The 16,498-nt window shown below is 44.7% G+C and overlaps 1 protein-coding gene across 2 annotated transcripts in view; it reads right to left on the bottom strand.

The window, feature by feature from the left end:
* The window catches only part of Src42A (Tyrosine-protein kinase Src42A), a 105,765-nt gene that overhangs the window by 13,901 nt on the left and 75,366 nt on the right, over positions 1-16,498 (bottom strand). For both annotated transcript variants that reach the window (XM_050176182.3, XM_050176183.3), the window contains exons 2-4: positions 13,799-13,920; positions 13,278-13,441; positions 4,949-5,134 (exon numbers count right to left, since the gene is read on the bottom strand). In XM_050176182.3, coding sequence (XP_050032139.1) covers positions 4,949-5,134; positions 13,278-13,441; positions 13,799-13,920 — 472 coding nt within the window. The remainder of the gene's footprint in view (positions 1-4,948; positions 5,135-13,277; positions 13,442-13,798; positions 13,921-16,498) is intronic.

Consider the following 16,498-nt stretch of genomic DNA (forward strand, 5'->3'; position numbering starts at 1 on the left):
CAAGTACCCCTCCTGTGTCCTTTCACCATCTTCCGAGGCTGTGGTCGGACACCAGCTACCTAAACTTTTTTTTTGCAAGCGATACCTAATAGTATTAATAACATAGCAAAATAATCCTGAATTTATAATTATAACGCTTATAAAAGATTCAGCAGGTATGCTTTTTCTTGGACAAGTGGGTGCCTAGGTTTGCTTGACAAACTTGGCACAGCATAAAGAGCATGAAAACGAGGAAATAGCACAGACAGACACTGCCTCAAGTAGAATAACATACAGCGAACATAGCGTAGCCTTTAGAAATCCTCACTGTCTTCCATTGTCTTCCGCAAGGCGCGGGCCTCATTCGAACAATTATGCTCCACCTGGTGCGCCACTTCTGTCGTTACAGGAAAAGAAAGCACAGCGTTCGCATCACCTCAGCGAAAAACGAAACCGGTTCCACTGAAATCTTTAAGGTGAAGAGTATTTTATGAAAAAGGGAGCTGCCGTCCACCCAAAACCAGCACTAAGCTGCAAATGAAGCTCATACAGGTTTGTCAGAAATAAAGCTTCATAGCTGAAGAAAAATTCTGTGTTTGTCTGGGGACTGGGCTCCGCGTTGCTGCCTTTTCAGGGCAGTTGTACTGAAAAGTGAGCTAAGCAGGAGAACAGCAGTTAGTAAGGCAGAAGTGAATTCATCGACGACTTGAAACTCCAGGGCACTATACTCCTTTTCATACATATCAGGCAACGCTAAAAAGGCTAGAGAGAATTCTCTCGCTGCTCACGCCTGAGAAAAAAAAATTAGTGTGGCACATATGAAAGACAGTTACATAAGTATGTGCCGCGATTCTATGCGAAATTAAGTCTCATACCCACACGTCACAAAATACGACGTACTTGTTACTCGAAAGGTGTCGGATATCTGATCCCATCTACCACCAAGTGAGTGAAGTGACAAGTTTGTGCAACCAGCAGCCACCTACCCTACCCTAACCTACCCTCGTGACCCAAGATGTAGTCTGTTGTCTATGCTGTAAGCGCAAACGTATGCAAGTAATACAGGGCTTGTCCAAAAAGTAATGCCAGTGATTACATTGTGAAGCAACTACAAGTCGCAGTGCACTAGGACCAGTTGGGATTGGTGGAGTGGCAAGTTAGCTTACGCATGCCCGGCCACTCTGTCGTCTGCTACCATCTGGAGAGTAAGGACAGGCTTTTCCGTGAAATTAGTTTTCAATTTCCCATGCAAGCCACAATACAGCGCTTGTTGGAACAAGGGATTGCCATCAAGTTTTGTGTGAAACTCGGCAAGTCCACAGTGGAAGCAACTTTTTCTATGATAAAGACAACCTTTGGTGACAACTGTTTGTCGGCACGTCAAGTCTACCGGTGGCACAAGGCCTTTTTAGAAGGTAAAGAAGAGGTAAGCAATGAAGCCCATGCTGGACGGCAGTCAACGACCATCACCAATGAAAATGTGACGCATGTGAGAGACCTTTTGAACTCAGACTGCCGTTTGAATGTCCATTTAGTGGCACGTTCACAAGATTTTGATGAATAATCTGCAGATGCAAAAAGGGTGCGCCAAGATTGTGCCCAAAGTGCTAACAGATGACCAAAAATGTGCCAGGAACTTTGGGACTTATGTGAAAGTGACCCCCACTTTTTAGACAATGTCACCACAGGTGACATTGTCTTGGGTGTTTGAATACAACCCTGAAATAAAACGACAAAATGCGGAGTGTCCCAGCTCAGCGTCCCCTCGGCCCAAGAAGGCCAGAATGAGAAAGTCAAATATCAAGACCATGCTCACAGTGTTCTTTGACATCAGGGGGCTGGTCCACCATGAGTTTGTACCACATGGTACAACTGTCAACGCCAAATTTTTCGAGGAAGTGCTCAAGGGACTCAAATAAAGGGTTCATCGTATCCGGCCTGACATTGCGGGAGATTGGGAACTTCATGACAAAGCGCCAGTCCACACCACCTTCCTCAAGACCCGCTTTCTGGTTGATTCAAAGGTGCCAACGGTTCCCCAGCCGCCCTGCAGTCCCGACGTGGCTCCCCGGACTTCTTTTTGTTTCTGAGCTTGAAAACTCCTCTTTAATGACATCATTTCGGGACAGTTGATAAAGTCAAAAAGGCTTGCACCAAGGATCTGAAGGGCCTTCCAGAGGAGGCCTACCATGATGCCTTTGATGCCTGGAAATCTCGCTGGAAGCGATGTATCGACGCAAGAGAAGCCTATTTTGAAACCTTTTAATGTGTCATATTCATCTGATCAATAATTTTTTTTAATCGACTCATTAACATTACTTTTTGGACACACCCTGTATGTGATCTGACATAAAATTGCGTCTACAAGCAGCTGTAATTAACCAGTAGCAGTAAAGTAACAAGTAATTTCCCCTATGTTGTCCTAGGTATCATTGTTTGTTGGCTTCTTATGATATGATTAATAAAAATCGGGCCCCTCAGTTAACCCCTTCCTGCTTGTTAATTACATAACGCGGGTCTTGAATCCGGCAACATTGATGCCTTCAGGTAGCATGCGCGGGTTTACTGACCAGTCGCCTTCACCCAAAAAGATCACGTGCTCGTGATGCATGCGGCAGAAAGGATGTTCCACACCCGCCGTCAGGGTTTGTGAGTGGTGGCGCTGGTTAACACTCCCAGGGTTAGTTCTAGTAATAAAACATAAATACTCAAGAAAGTGGATGGGAGAATGGCGCCGCGGTAGCTCAAGTGGTAGAGCACCGCATGCGCAATGCGAAGATGTGGGATCGTTCCCCAACTGCGGCAAGTTGTTTCTTCATCCACTTTCATTTCCATTAATTCATCATTTCTTTAACACAATTAGTAAGTACAAGTAATTTCCCCTATGTTGTCCTTAGTATCATGGTTTTCCGGCTTTTTATGCCACAAGTAGCAGTTGTAATACAGTAGATATCCATCTATCAGACTCCATTTAATTTGATTTTTCAGTGAATTTCATCCTGACTGAAGGTCCCAGTCAACGCTTATGCATTCTTATGGGCCAGAAGTTTCGTTACTTCGATCCTAAAATTGGCCTGTGCCAGATAACCTGAACTTGGCCAGTGAGCATGCATAAGCATGAGCACTATGGTGACCTCCTCTTTAGGGGCAGCATGTCTCTGCAGAGCTGAGACATGCCATTGAAAACGCCTATTTTCAGCCTGCTCTTGGAGGATTTGTAAGCAGTAACGGCAGCTCACAATGTCTGATTATGGCATTTACCCGATTCTAATATGTATCTGTCTTTCTTTGTGAGAAAATTAGGCCGAAAATCGCCCATGCTGTGCAATTGGATAAAAAATCAAAACTGTGTTTGCAATGTTTGTATGCTTTGCCGCACAGCGCAACTGTACTGCGGCAAAGCAGACTTTAAAAACCGTGCGGCGAAGCTGACTTTTAGAAAAACCAGCCACCATTAGATATCAAATTTTTTCTTGCTAAAATAACAGGTTCACGTTCGATTTATACTTTGTTTAGGAGCTTTAGTGTCAGTTATACGTAAGTTTTCAACTTTAGACGCGTAGAAGGGAAGGGCACATCTGGCTTGGAGCTGTGTTAGGATTGGGAAAATCTACTGCCAAATGAGTTGACAGTGCATTTTGGCATTTTTCTGTAACTTGTTTAATTTGATCCATCAGATAACTTGATCAACCTCATTGGTCCCAACATGGCCACATTAACTGAATTCAAGTGTATACAAAGTGGGTATTTTGTAAAAAAAAAAGGCTGCAGATCAAATACAACCGCATTGGGAAGCGCACACAGTGAGACCTCTGTGGCCACATTACTCGCAAGACTCTTACACTGTTGCCCATTGTGTACGAAATGGAATATAAAAGCAAGTGGGTTCTACAGGATTCATAAATGATAAGGCCTTGTAGCTTTGCGCTGCTATTCAAACTCCTCAGTGAACACAGCAGAAGACTGTCCAAATAGGCAGCAGTAAACAGCAGTGACATATCATTCAGTCCTTGCAATTTGTGTGCAATGACAAATTGATAGCCTAGATCATCAATTGTTGCTTACTAACATCACAATTTGCTCAAGCACCAAGGAATCTGGTTAGATATGGTGTAAGGCAAGAACTGTCACCTGGATGGGAGTAGCCATGGGAGGCTTTCAAAAAAGTGATGTGCCTGGCACAAAGCCCAGATTCAAGCTTGCCTGTGTGCAGCAACCACAGTGTTCTTATTCTTCTAATTATTATTATTGGCACCCCATTCCAAAGCTCTCTAACAATGCAAACATTGGACGAGACCGGACGGCAAGCCTGAATTATGCAACTTCCTACACCAATTCTTTTTTACCCCTCCTAATTTGCCTTTTTCAATGGCAAGTCAACTGAGACTCATTGATGATAATAAGTTGCCACACTATCAACAATGCCTTGTGGGGATGCTTGGCTTTCTTGCATCCCCCCGATGCTGTTTTCACTGCACGTCCCTCACGTATGCAGAAATCTGACATCTCCGCTAGCGCAGTAGTATGGAAGTTGGTGCGAGTGTTCCAAGTCTAGTGCCACCTGACAGCGTGGATGCTCCAGCACAAAAGGAACTTGTCTCCTCCTCTCTGGCTGTGGGAGACATTTGCGAGATTTCATCCATGAACGATTTAGGCAGTGGCCCCCTTGCAGGGGTGAACATTAGTCAGCGTGTTCCATTGGCATGTCCCATTCGTTATGTAATTTGGCTAGGTTTATTGTACGAAAGGTGCAATAAATGCCCTTTTGTTTTTCAGCAATACCACATACTATGTCCTTTGTGCACAGAGCAACTAAGAACTTACAGAATAGAAAGAGAATTGCACAAACCACACCAACCTTGCACTTCTCTCCTCGAGTGAGGTCATAAATAGACAGAAGGCAGATGCCCCCTAAAAAATGCCGGCAAACTGCCTAAAACGCTGGCCAATAAAGGAACAGCGCACGAACCTTCGGGTCCATAGTCCCTGGCTTGAGTGTCTTGATGGCGACGGGCGTGGTGTTGTTCCACAGGCCTTCCCAGACCTCGCCAAACTGTCCCTGGCCGAGCTTGCGGACGAACTTAAGCGAGCTTCGTTCAATCTCCCATTGGTCGCGCGTGGAATGCGACAGGCCACTGGTCATCGGCTTCTCCACCTGCAGCAGACACGGCAAACGCGGCTCAGGGCGCTGATTGCAAAGCGCTAGGGAAACAATCTTCAAAGCACCAACGCTACCAGTGCATCGAATTGTGGTTGCACATTTCGCAGCCCTTTGCTAAAAAGTAGATCCTGTCAGATGGGAAGCCTGCCTTACAAAATCATGATCAAACAAAAAAGTATATGCAAGCTACCCCGTTGTTACCTGCTTTATACTGTATAATGAGTTTCGCAATTTTATTGGTGGTTGCCCAATACTAAGTGTCATGCCCAAATTTAAACAACTTGATGCGCGTGGGCAACACTCCAATATCAATCCAATACCTCCACTACAAAGTGGCCTCCTGGCGGAGATAAAGATTCTGAAAGATATTCAGAAGCTGGCTGTGTGCCTTTGATGTCCTTTTAGGCTGCCAATACTGCTAAAGGAAAAGCGCCAAGGGACAGAATCCTATTGACCCTTTTTGCGGAGCAGTTTGTTCTAGAGAAACGAGATAGTGCTTCCGGCGGTGCGCCCCCCGTCGCCTCAGCAGCAGCGCACACATGCGAACCCATTAGAGCTTCCACCTTGTTTCTGTATGTTTAGCTGTCGGAAATGCAACTCAGTTTTCGCTAACGCACTGCGCTTCAATCATGCTTCAATCATGCACTTCAATCATGCAGTAGTTGGCTGCAAGAATAGTGACTGGCATATTAAGGAATGGAATGAATCTGCGTGGCCAAGTTCGCGGACCGTTGCTGCAACCGTCCGTACATGTTATTGGCACTTCGAGATGTACAGCTTTATTCGAGGATGCAGAAATTTGCTCATCCACCAGCATTGTATCGCTAACCTTCAAAGAAAGTGCTTCAGCCAAGGAACGTCGGCAAGAGTGAGTGCCGCTCGTTAAACAATGACAAAGGAAATAGCGCCGGTTCCTGTCGTAGTAAGTTTCGCACACAGTATCTACACACATCTACCCCAACTGGCACGGAATCTTAGGCCCACTCTATCGCCAATGTGTCAACAAGTGAATGGGCGCACACTTGAATATATGTGCGCCATATATGCACAATAAATGACGGACTACACTGATAGCGCACGAATGGTCAAAGGTGAATGTTTCGTGATGGTCCACAAGGGTAAGCGAGTTACTAACCATAATACATCTTTGCCACAAGGTATTACAAGGTACAATACAGCTACGTTTCTAGCCTTGCACGCAGCAAGAACAATTGATCGGAAGTGAGCACACCCACAAGTGATTAGGCTGAAAATAATAAGATAGTGACGCACCGAGGAAGTAACAAATGTGACAAGCCGCTGCTTCAAAATATCTGCCAAATAAACAACGAAGAGCAAAACACATTAATCCTCATTCAATTCACGAGCAGAAAGTTTGGATAGCTTGGAATACATATTTAGCGTCGCTTTTAAAACAAGCACCCATATACGCTGCTCGCACGATTTGGTCATAGCTTAATCAGCTTCCAAAGCGCTTCCGCATGTTCTCTAACACTTTCGGGTCGTACACCCAGTCACCGTCTACGACATCTTCCAGAACAGAGGTTTCCTAAGCCGCACTGGCGTCATACACACCCAGTGTAATCGTGGAGGCAACGTCTCCAAGACAGTTGAGGCAAGCAATGGATGCGTCACCACATGATAAAACATGGCAGTGCCCACAGCATCGCCGCGAAAAGGGTCAACAAGTAATTGTCACGTCATAATCTGAGCATTTCTCAATCTGTTAAGATTCAAACAGTGACTTCTTCAGCCGAGTATTGCTGTTACAAATCTAAAAAGCCTAACAAGTTCGTACACATTTGTCTTTAGAAAGCAATGCTTCAGGTGATGAAGGAACACAAAGACAATGCTATGGGTTTGACTCCAAGCTGCATCAGTCGCATTCCGCTGGTGCCAATATGCAGAAAATGTTCATCTGCTGCGCCTATGATGCACATAAAGGCGCCCTCCGTGGTCAAAATTAATCCGAAACAGGGCACTACGTTGTCCCTCACAGTCGGTGTTGCTTTGGAATATTAAAACCAGTTAATCACTGAATCAAATATAATCAACCAAACTTAAGATCTGTGCTCATGTTCCTTTTATGTCTGTCAATGCCTATAGCACTGCTTTCTAACAACAAAAACACACCTTAACAGCGTTCTGATATTTCTGAGACCATGCTTGGTGTCTGTCCCACCAAATGGTGCAAACCTGCAAAACCAGCTCATTTCGCGCATCTCAAAGTAGACGAGCAGCTCACAAAACGATGCAGGACCAGACGCAACAACATGCGGTTAGCACACACAAGTGTAGTCTAAACACAAAAACTTCAGCGGGAGTTGATTTCACTTGTTCTATAACAAAATAAGCACACTGTTTAGAGCATCCACAACAATGGAGGTGCTCCCAAGATGGGACAGGACTGACGACAGGATGCAAGTGTGAAAACGTCCATAACGAGTGCAAAGTCAGAGGACAGTTCATAAAAAGGTGGGCTGTGTAATTAAAGAAAAAGAAAGCAGCCATGCTCGAATGGCGAGTGAGCTTGTAAAGCTTCCTCTGTGCCAGCGCACAAAGTGGCCACACTAAAACTCTTGATTATGTTTTTGACGAGACTACGGGAATGGAACATACAACTACCTTAAAACAGTTGATGTGAACATGCTGTTCGGACAATAGGCACTGGGCGTCGGTGAGGTTATTAATTAACCGGAAAAATGCACTGGCAATGAATGCATTAGTGAGAATCTGTTGTGCCGTCTTCATGCAACAAATTCAGTTGTTTTAGTTAGCCTCGTCTCAGCTTCATGTAATACCTTTTTCTTGATCAGCTGGTCAACATGAGCAGGCGCAACGCCATAGACCAGTTTCAAACGAGCTCTGCTTTTAAATTGAAGAGAGTGATGACAGCACATAAAGAAAGAGCTAAAGAGCAAGAACATACGGCTGAAACATATGGCTGGGCTATATGGCCCGTTATAACCAACTATAATGCTATAGTTAAAGTTATCAATTAACTATAGTTGGCAGGTGGCTGTCAACTGAGGGACTTTACAGGATCATGGCAATAATCTCCTTTTATCTGTCTTTATGCACTGTTACATTTCTTGACACAGTTTTAAGCGCTATTAGTTACCAAGCCAGTGCGAAAATCGCAAACAACTTGTCGCCATGTGTATCCTCATCTTTTGTTCTCGGCAATATTAGGCACGCAGTGCAGACTGCAGCGGCCAGGTGACAGCGCAAGGTCAAGCACCCTAGCGTCCACTCCCTACCACGGGTAAGTACACCACACTGCTACACAGGGCATGTGCAAATGGCGAATATAGTTCAAAGCTGCAGACACAGATATAAAAAGTAAAGCTTATCTGATACTACAGTCATATTTTGGTTCCACAAAACCGACCTGACAAACGTTCCTTTTTTTTTTTATTGTATGAAGTGCTTTCAATTCACCCGCACATCAAGCCTGCACTAATGCATACAAAACCTTGAAGCAAATAAATAACGCAATCGCCTGCCTGATTTAGCAAGGTTTTTGAAGAAAATATTAATAAAGGAACAGGTCACGATAAACCTGGTGTCTTCAAGATACTCTGAAATTTATTCATGTACGGCTAAGGCAGAGACATTACAAACCAGTTTGAGAGGGGCCGTTTTCCTTTTTATCAAGCTCCCTGCAATATTGCAGTAGACGGCACTCAGCTTAACCTGGGCTCTACTAGATGGTGCCAGCTTCTCCGTTGCAGCTGAGTCGAAGTGCGCGTTGACTACTCTGTGCAGTCTAGTCCACAATTCCTTAGTCTGACAAAGCGAACGCAGGGGGAAACTGTATATATGTTTTTCTCTTGAACATTATGTTAAATTATTTACATCAGTGTTTTAAATTTAACGATGTTTTGAATTTAACGAAATATTTCTTGTGTCTTGTTGATTTCGTTATGAAGGTTTAACTGCTTGTGCACGAACTTGCATTCTTCGTTGGTTTTGCTATGCAGGTAGAATGTCTACGCCATGGCCCCACAAACTTATAAAATACTTATGTTGACATATTTAATGGTTTGCTGAATTAGTGTTTGTTATGTGACGGTTTAAAATTAAATCTAGCAACGGCTCACTGCCATCCCAAGAACCACCATGTGCACGGCAAGCTCACAACGAAGTGATGCAGCATAAATACAAATGGGTTCTAAGTAACAGAACGGCAAATATGACCTCCCGAGAATCTTGAAACAACGATGAAGTTACAAACTGATGCTTATCAGGACAGGGTCAAAGTGCTGCAAAATAAAGTTTTGAGAAAAAAAATTGTAGCACTGCAATATCCCAACTATATTAGGTCCTTCCAGAGGCACATGAGCTCAAAGACGGTTAAAGTGGCTGTCACAAAGCAGCAGCGAGTTATTAACTACACGTCAATCCAGCTGAAAAGTTTGAGTAGAAAGAAAAGGAAGAGAGAAAATGAAATTTCTATTTCAGGAATTGCTGTGCCCATGAAATAACGCACGAGAATATCTCTAATATCCAGAGTAAGGCACAAAACAGGACAAGGGCCAATGCAAATCAGAAAGATCAACCAGGAGCTAACAAAACGAGCTACCACAATAATTAAGTTTGTTGGGTAACAAAAAAACTTAAACCCAAGCCATTTCACTGGCTTCACTGGGTGCTTGTCCACGATGACCTCAACAGTGGCCTCTTATTAGCAGACCTTCATTTCCTTGCTTCTTTCTTGGAAATTAACTGTGTGAGACATTAAAAAAGTCTTAAACTACTCGCAAGCTTCAGAAGACCCCTCTCAAAAGCCCTACTTGCCGTCAGGGAAGTGAGAAGGCAGTCAAGTGAGGTTGCCTCGACGAGCTTCAGGCAAACAGACAACACAGTGAAGTTAGTAAAGGCGTGAAGCAGCGTGCCGCAATGGCAGTGAGAGAGAGAGAGAAAGCGGCAGAGAGTCAAACGTGTGCTTCGAGGCCAATGAGAAGACAAGGCGATTCATGCAAGCTACTGGGATCTATGGGAAGGCTTCTCGATGGTGCTGGCATGCGCCAAGCGCAGCAGACGATGCGCAAACACAGAGCGGTGAGGAAAGCCAATTGTAAATGGAAAGACTACCTGCAAGACGCCTCGATAGAGGGTCCCCTGTTCGGAGAGGAGAGAGAGAGAAAATGAGCGGAGAGTGGTAACAGGAGGCGCAGCACTGAAAGGAGAAAGAAGGCTCAACGGCATTTTCCAACACTGCAAGCACCTCGGCACGCCATGACTAGACCCGGAACAAACAAGTCAATCTGAGACAAAGTCTTGCACTTGCAAGGTGGTATGCCTAGATTACAGAAAGATAAACACACACAGTACATACAAACAGGAACGTAATCTTGCTGGGATGTGACAGGATAATCACCACAGCAACTGCTTTAATTCCTTTTCTTTAAATCAAACAGCAGCAGCTTCAGTTTGTTGACAAGTATGAACCTCGAGGACCATTTAATTGTCCCAGCTTTGCCGTGAGGGACACTATAGAGTTTGAGGAGAAGAACGGGGTGGTTCTGAATTGTTTTCTATCATCTAGGGTTCTTATTACTGATCAATTTTCATCACTGAAATCGGAGCACTTGAACGTTGTGTCATTTTGCCCTTGCTGGAAAATGTAGACACAGCGGCAGAGACTAAACCGATTTCCCCACTTTCGGAGCACGTGCGTGAGGGCCCTGCCAGCACCGTCATAACAGTGGTCCTCTCCACCTTCCCGCTGTAATTTTGTTCAAGGCCACATGGAGGGGAATGTCGAGGGCAATGCCAATGGCCAATGTGGATTTCTCTAGTGAATTTTAGGGGGCAGTAAAGGTGTGTGTGTGTGTGTGTGTGTGTGTGTGTGTGTGTGTGTGTGTGTGTGTGTGTGTGTGTGTGTGTGTGTGTGTGTGTGTGTGTGTGTGTGTGTGTGTGTGTGTGTGTGTGTGTGTGTGTGTGTGTGTGTGTGTGTGTGTGTGTGTGTGTGTGTGTGTGTGTGTGTGTGTGTGTGTGTGTGTGTGTGTGTGTGTGTGTGTGTGTGTGTGTGTGTGTGTGTGTGTGTGTGTGTGTGTGTGTGTGTGTGTGTGTGTGTGTGTGTGTGTGTGTGTGTGTGTGTGTGTGTGTGTGTGTGTGTGTGTGTGTGTGTGTGTGTGTGTGTGTGTGTGTGTGTGTGTGTGTGTGTGTGTGTGTGTGTGTGTGTGTGTGTGTGTGTGTGTGTGTGTGTGTGTGTGTGTGTGTGTGTGTGTGTGTGTGTGTGTGTGTGTGTGTGTGTGTGTGTGTGTGTGTGTGTGTGTGTGTGTGTGTGTGTGTGTGTGTGTGTGTGTGTGTGTGTGTGTGTGTGTGTGTGTGTGTGTGTGTGTGTGTGTGTGTGTGTGTGTGTGTGTGTGTGTGTGTGTGTGTGTGTGTGTGTGTGTGTGTGTGTGTGTGTGTGTGTGTGTGTGTGTGTGTGTGTGTGTGTGTGTGTGTGTGTGTGTGTGTGTGTGTGTGTGTGTGTGTGTGTGTGTGTGTGTGTGTGTGTGTGTGTGTGTGTCAACATCACTCTTATTCTAGAAACTTCTTATTCTCACCTCCCTGCCTCTTGGTATTGTTGGCTAAGTGGGTTTGTCATGGTTCAAACACAACACGCATCTCACCGCAAAAGCCGTTCACAGCCCACTATGGGCTGCTGCTACCGGCACACTTTGTAACGGCAGTGGCATAGTGAAACTCATAGAGAAAGTGGTCTGCTGGACCTCTGAGCTTGTGCTCAGCAGCCAAATGCCACAGCCACAGCCACAGCCACGAGTGATGCTCACTTACTATCTGCTGAACTAATTTTCTTGCAGCTGACAAGGCTTGGTTGACTGCCACTGCAGTCAAACCTCAATATAATAAACATGGATATATAACAAATTATAATATATAAAGACGTAAATCTCAAATATGTGTCACTGATATCAGTGTGCAACAGTTATATGCTTATAACAAATATTGTATATAGGAAAGCTGTTTTTGCGTTCAATATGACTTCGTTTGACTACTGAACCTATCTGATAGGTTCGGCTGTATTAAGTCAAAACCTGAAAAGTTGATTTAAGAAAGGAAAGAGTTTTCCGTCTCTATGAACAGCAAATATGTAAAGTATGTTCCTAAACTATTCATAGGGCTGCTCTGTTCACACATATCATGCATCATGATTTAGCATGAAGCAGCCAACAAATGGCTTTATTGTATTTGAAGGTGAAGACCGAAACAGTAATGGGCTTGCATTGTGTCATCTGTGCTGGTACTCGTGAGTGCACAATCTAGCCCCATAATATTGATCAGAGCGTAAAAATTTGGTGAACAGCTAACTGAGCTACTTGATACTAGTAGTTCAATCTTGACCACAATTTGAAACAAGTGACCACATAAGATTGGCGTTGTTTTCTTGGACTTTCCCTGTGTGCTCCCTTTGCTTTTTCACAGCTGCTACGAGAGTTTACCAAGATTATGAAACATAAGGTAAACAAACATGTCAGGCATGTAAAAATGCTTCAATTTGGGCCCTTTTATCACACATACCACTCCCTTTACTACCCCAAATAAAGCAGGGCAGGCATACTCAACTATGAACATGTCTTCTTGTAATGGACAAGCTTTTAACAGCACCAAGAAACTAGAGTGAAAATTTCTATTGACATGTCTTTCTAAGATGCCACATGAACTTTAACACTTTGGTAGACATGAAAATGTGAGAGCATGAAATCAACATCTTAACAAAACATCAACAGCCGCAACCAATTACCTGTAACAAAGAACATATGTTCAAAACGACGGTACGAACAAGCAATAAACACGCAAATATGCAATGCACCTTGCTTTTCATAAAGAGTGCACAACGTAAACTCTTATGTTGCACCATTTTCAAATGGCCCTCTTCAGAACAAGATGTTCCAACGTAGCCAAGGACTAAAATTATGTTTGGCGATTTCATGCAAATCCTACCCTCTCATTTCACAAGGTGCATCAGCCATGGAGCTGTGTTGACAATTTGTGGGAATAGTAATGGCGTTCTTAAAGCTGACAGCATGTAGCTCAAAAACAAAGCACTTCCCAACATGCTTGAGGAAGCTCAAGAGCTTGCGAATAAAAAAAAGGGGATAGTCAAGGATGCAGGAGTGCTCACCTGAACACAGGGCTTGCGCAGGTTGACGCAGAGACCATCGGCCTCATTGGCATAGTGGTCCACAAGCTCCAACAAAGTGCGGAATGTTGTCCGCCGGGCGATGAAAAAGCCACCCTCATCCAACTGCCGAATTCGGTAGTGCTTCACTGTGTCACCGTCCCGAACTGCATATTCGACATAGAGGTTCCAAAAAGTTGGAGACGGTCCAAAGATGTGCCAGGCCAGCACAAAAAAATGTGCAGACAGAGTTGAAGAAGGCAACAGGATGAACACTGGAATTACGACGCTTAAAGGAATGCCTGCAGCTTTCCTCTGTAGTAGTTAATGCTTTGCCACATAGCAGAAAATGTACACTGCCCGTCAAAAGTACGGGCTACAAAGCATGTGAGTGCGAGGCTGACTACAGGCTGTTTAACCCTTTTCATGCCACGTACCCAGAACGTACCTAGAAACTGAACTGCTATGATTACAGAATGCTGGCTGTCACTGGAGGGAAAAGGCAAGACTATGTGGCTGCCTACCCGAAAGAGAGAAGTCATTGCGGCGGCTCTCGCTGTCTCGCACCAGGAAGGCCCCGTGCTCGTTCTCAGGCAGCAGGAGCTTCTTCTCCGCCTCGATGCGCTTGATCTTGCCAAAGTACCAACTGCACCAAAGAGGAGGAGGCTGCCTTAAGCACAAACTCAGTAACTTAAAAAATCACTTGCTCTTGCTAATTTCATAATCCACACTTTTTCCCAATGCACTCCTTCGACATCTTCTAGCTGCTGTCCCAACTCTTCTAGAAAACAGGTGCTCTTTGTTGCAGTACTTCACTGTAAACACATTACGTGTGAGCAACAATTCTGTTTCTTGACTATGTGCAAACAATGTGCATGAATGTGTTTCGCAGGAGTTATAACTTGCTGTTTACTGTGTTACAATTAACTATTAAAAACATTGCATCTGCCTGAAAGTTTTCTACATGTAATGTAATTCTTTGCTGCTCTCTTTTGGTGCTGGTACCTTGGCTGTGAACGTGCATCTAATGTATCCAGTTCTTTGTTAGCTTTTAGCATATGTACTGACATTGGCTGCTGCATAAGTTGCTTATTTGTATGCACAGTTAATAGTAGATACACCAGAAAGCTTTGACACTGGGACCCGCTAATGCATTACAACTGCATGCGCATGTTGTATGCAGAGTAATAATTCAATAAATTCCAACTTGAACTCACAGCACAAGCACTACTTGACATGCGCGAGGTGTTACATCCAGTTTTGCTCATCATCGTCATCAGTTCTCATTAATCAAGTAGCACAGGATCAGTTCACTGCTCGCCTTTGGTCTCAGCGTGGCATTATTTAATAGCTTCCATTGTTGTCTGCTGCACAAAAGTCATGTCTTATGCTGGCTGTACAGGTAGTTTGATTATGCGTTTCATAACCTCAGCACATGTTGCCTTATTTGTCGCTTCATATTTTGGTCGACTTCACTGCACACTTATGCACCAGGCAGTAAATTTGTTGCCGTGATTCAGCACCTCATTTGTATCCTTTTTCCTTGCCCAATACGCTGCTCATTCATGCAGAACACCAGCTGAATGCAGGAACTTCTCCTGTACACAAGTTTTCACCTCGATCGGCCGTTCATGAAAATGTATACAGTAATGAGAGCAAATAAAGAGCTCACTCAGAAACACAGGCTTAATTTGAGATTCCTTGCAGTGCACATAATTACACTGATATAAATTATGGTGGCTGAAGAAGCAGTGCAGCAGGACTAAACCATGACTGGGGGAACAACCATTTGCCTTTTTGGCACAGGTCATGGCACAGGCAAAAGTTTGACTTGGCACAGCAACAAGCACTTCTTGGCTCAGTGTTCAACATACTGAAATACCACGGTCGAGACGACGCTTTTTTCCAAGAAGAAAAATTTGCGCTGGTGCAAAAACGAACACGAGCCAATGATTGATGATGACTTTGTACAGATGAAGTTGAAGTCCGCTTACACTAATTTCCCTCATGGGCGGAAGCAGCCAGCCTGGCTGCATTAGACAGTGGAACGAAGATGAAAGGGCTTCAGGCAGGAAACATGCACAATCTCTGTTCCGCGGCAGCGTCGCTCAGTTGGGGCATCAACAGGCATAATGCGATAGTTCACCGGCGAGGTCTGCTCTATGACTTTGTAGGGGCCCATATATAAAGACACATGTATGTGACACGAGGAGGAGGTTGTGGACATTGACAGACATGGTCACTTGAACACTAGCTCTACTTTTCATCTACTCCTTCTTTTGTGCACAGTCTTTCTGTCCGCCACTACACATTCACCCTCCCCTCAAGAAAGCATGCGCAACAAACAGCATGAGAAGGAGCAAGGAGAGGATAATAAAAACATGAGAAGGTGCAGTTACTACATTGTTCTGGCTTTAAACACATTACACCAAGAAATGTTGCAGCAGTCTGACGATGTCCAGCAGAGCTCAGGTGGCCGAGGCTGGCTGTTATGTTCCGGATGACATATGCATAACCTGATGAAGGAAATCCTGTACACATGGCACCCATAGGAACTCGGATATCGCGGCGACTTGCAGACACGCACGCAGTGTCTCCTGCTTGAACGTTTGGTGGACTGAGTTGTCGAAGCGACGTCTCTGTTGGTCTGGTATGCCGGGAAAGTGCCTGTGTCCCTTTCGTTGTTGTGCACAACGCTGTCGCAGGAATTCTTGGGGTCAGAGCAGCCTTGATAGGCGATGCTGAAGGCCTACTCGGCAACATTTTTTTTTTCTTGCAAAGCGTCTTAGTTGAGTTCACCATAGGTTTAGTTGCTTTGAGCACAGTTGCCTTGAGCATCGACGTTTTCCTTGTCTCAACTGTGCTTTCAGCGACACTCACCATCGTCGTCTTTGTCGAAGTCGTCATTGAGGTAGTTGAGGTTGGTCTTGGAGTGACTGATTTAGGCCTTTCTGACGAGACTGCAGAAGCTGATGATGAAGAACTGCTTCTGGAATAAGCCTTCAGGAATAAAATTTGTGTCACCAGCGGCGGGCAACTGACACAGTGCTTGCTTTCGCGTGACTTCTCTGATGACGAGATCAATCTGTGAGGTTCTTTAGAAGCCACTTCTAGGGCTGCCATCCATCATCTGAGAGGATGCTTCTGTTAGTGAGCAATGTGTGACATCTGGTGCCTTCGATGCTTCTGCAATGTCAGCAGTTTGTTGAGGTCTAGTGTGTGCG

Source organism: Dermacentor andersoni, chromosome 9, assembly GCF_023375885.2.
Source record: "Dermacentor andersoni chromosome 9, qqDerAnde1_hic_scaffold, whole genome shotgun sequence".
In the NCBI taxonomy this organism is placed as follows: domain Eukaryota; kingdom Metazoa; phylum Arthropoda; class Arachnida; order Ixodida; family Ixodidae; genus Dermacentor; species Dermacentor andersoni.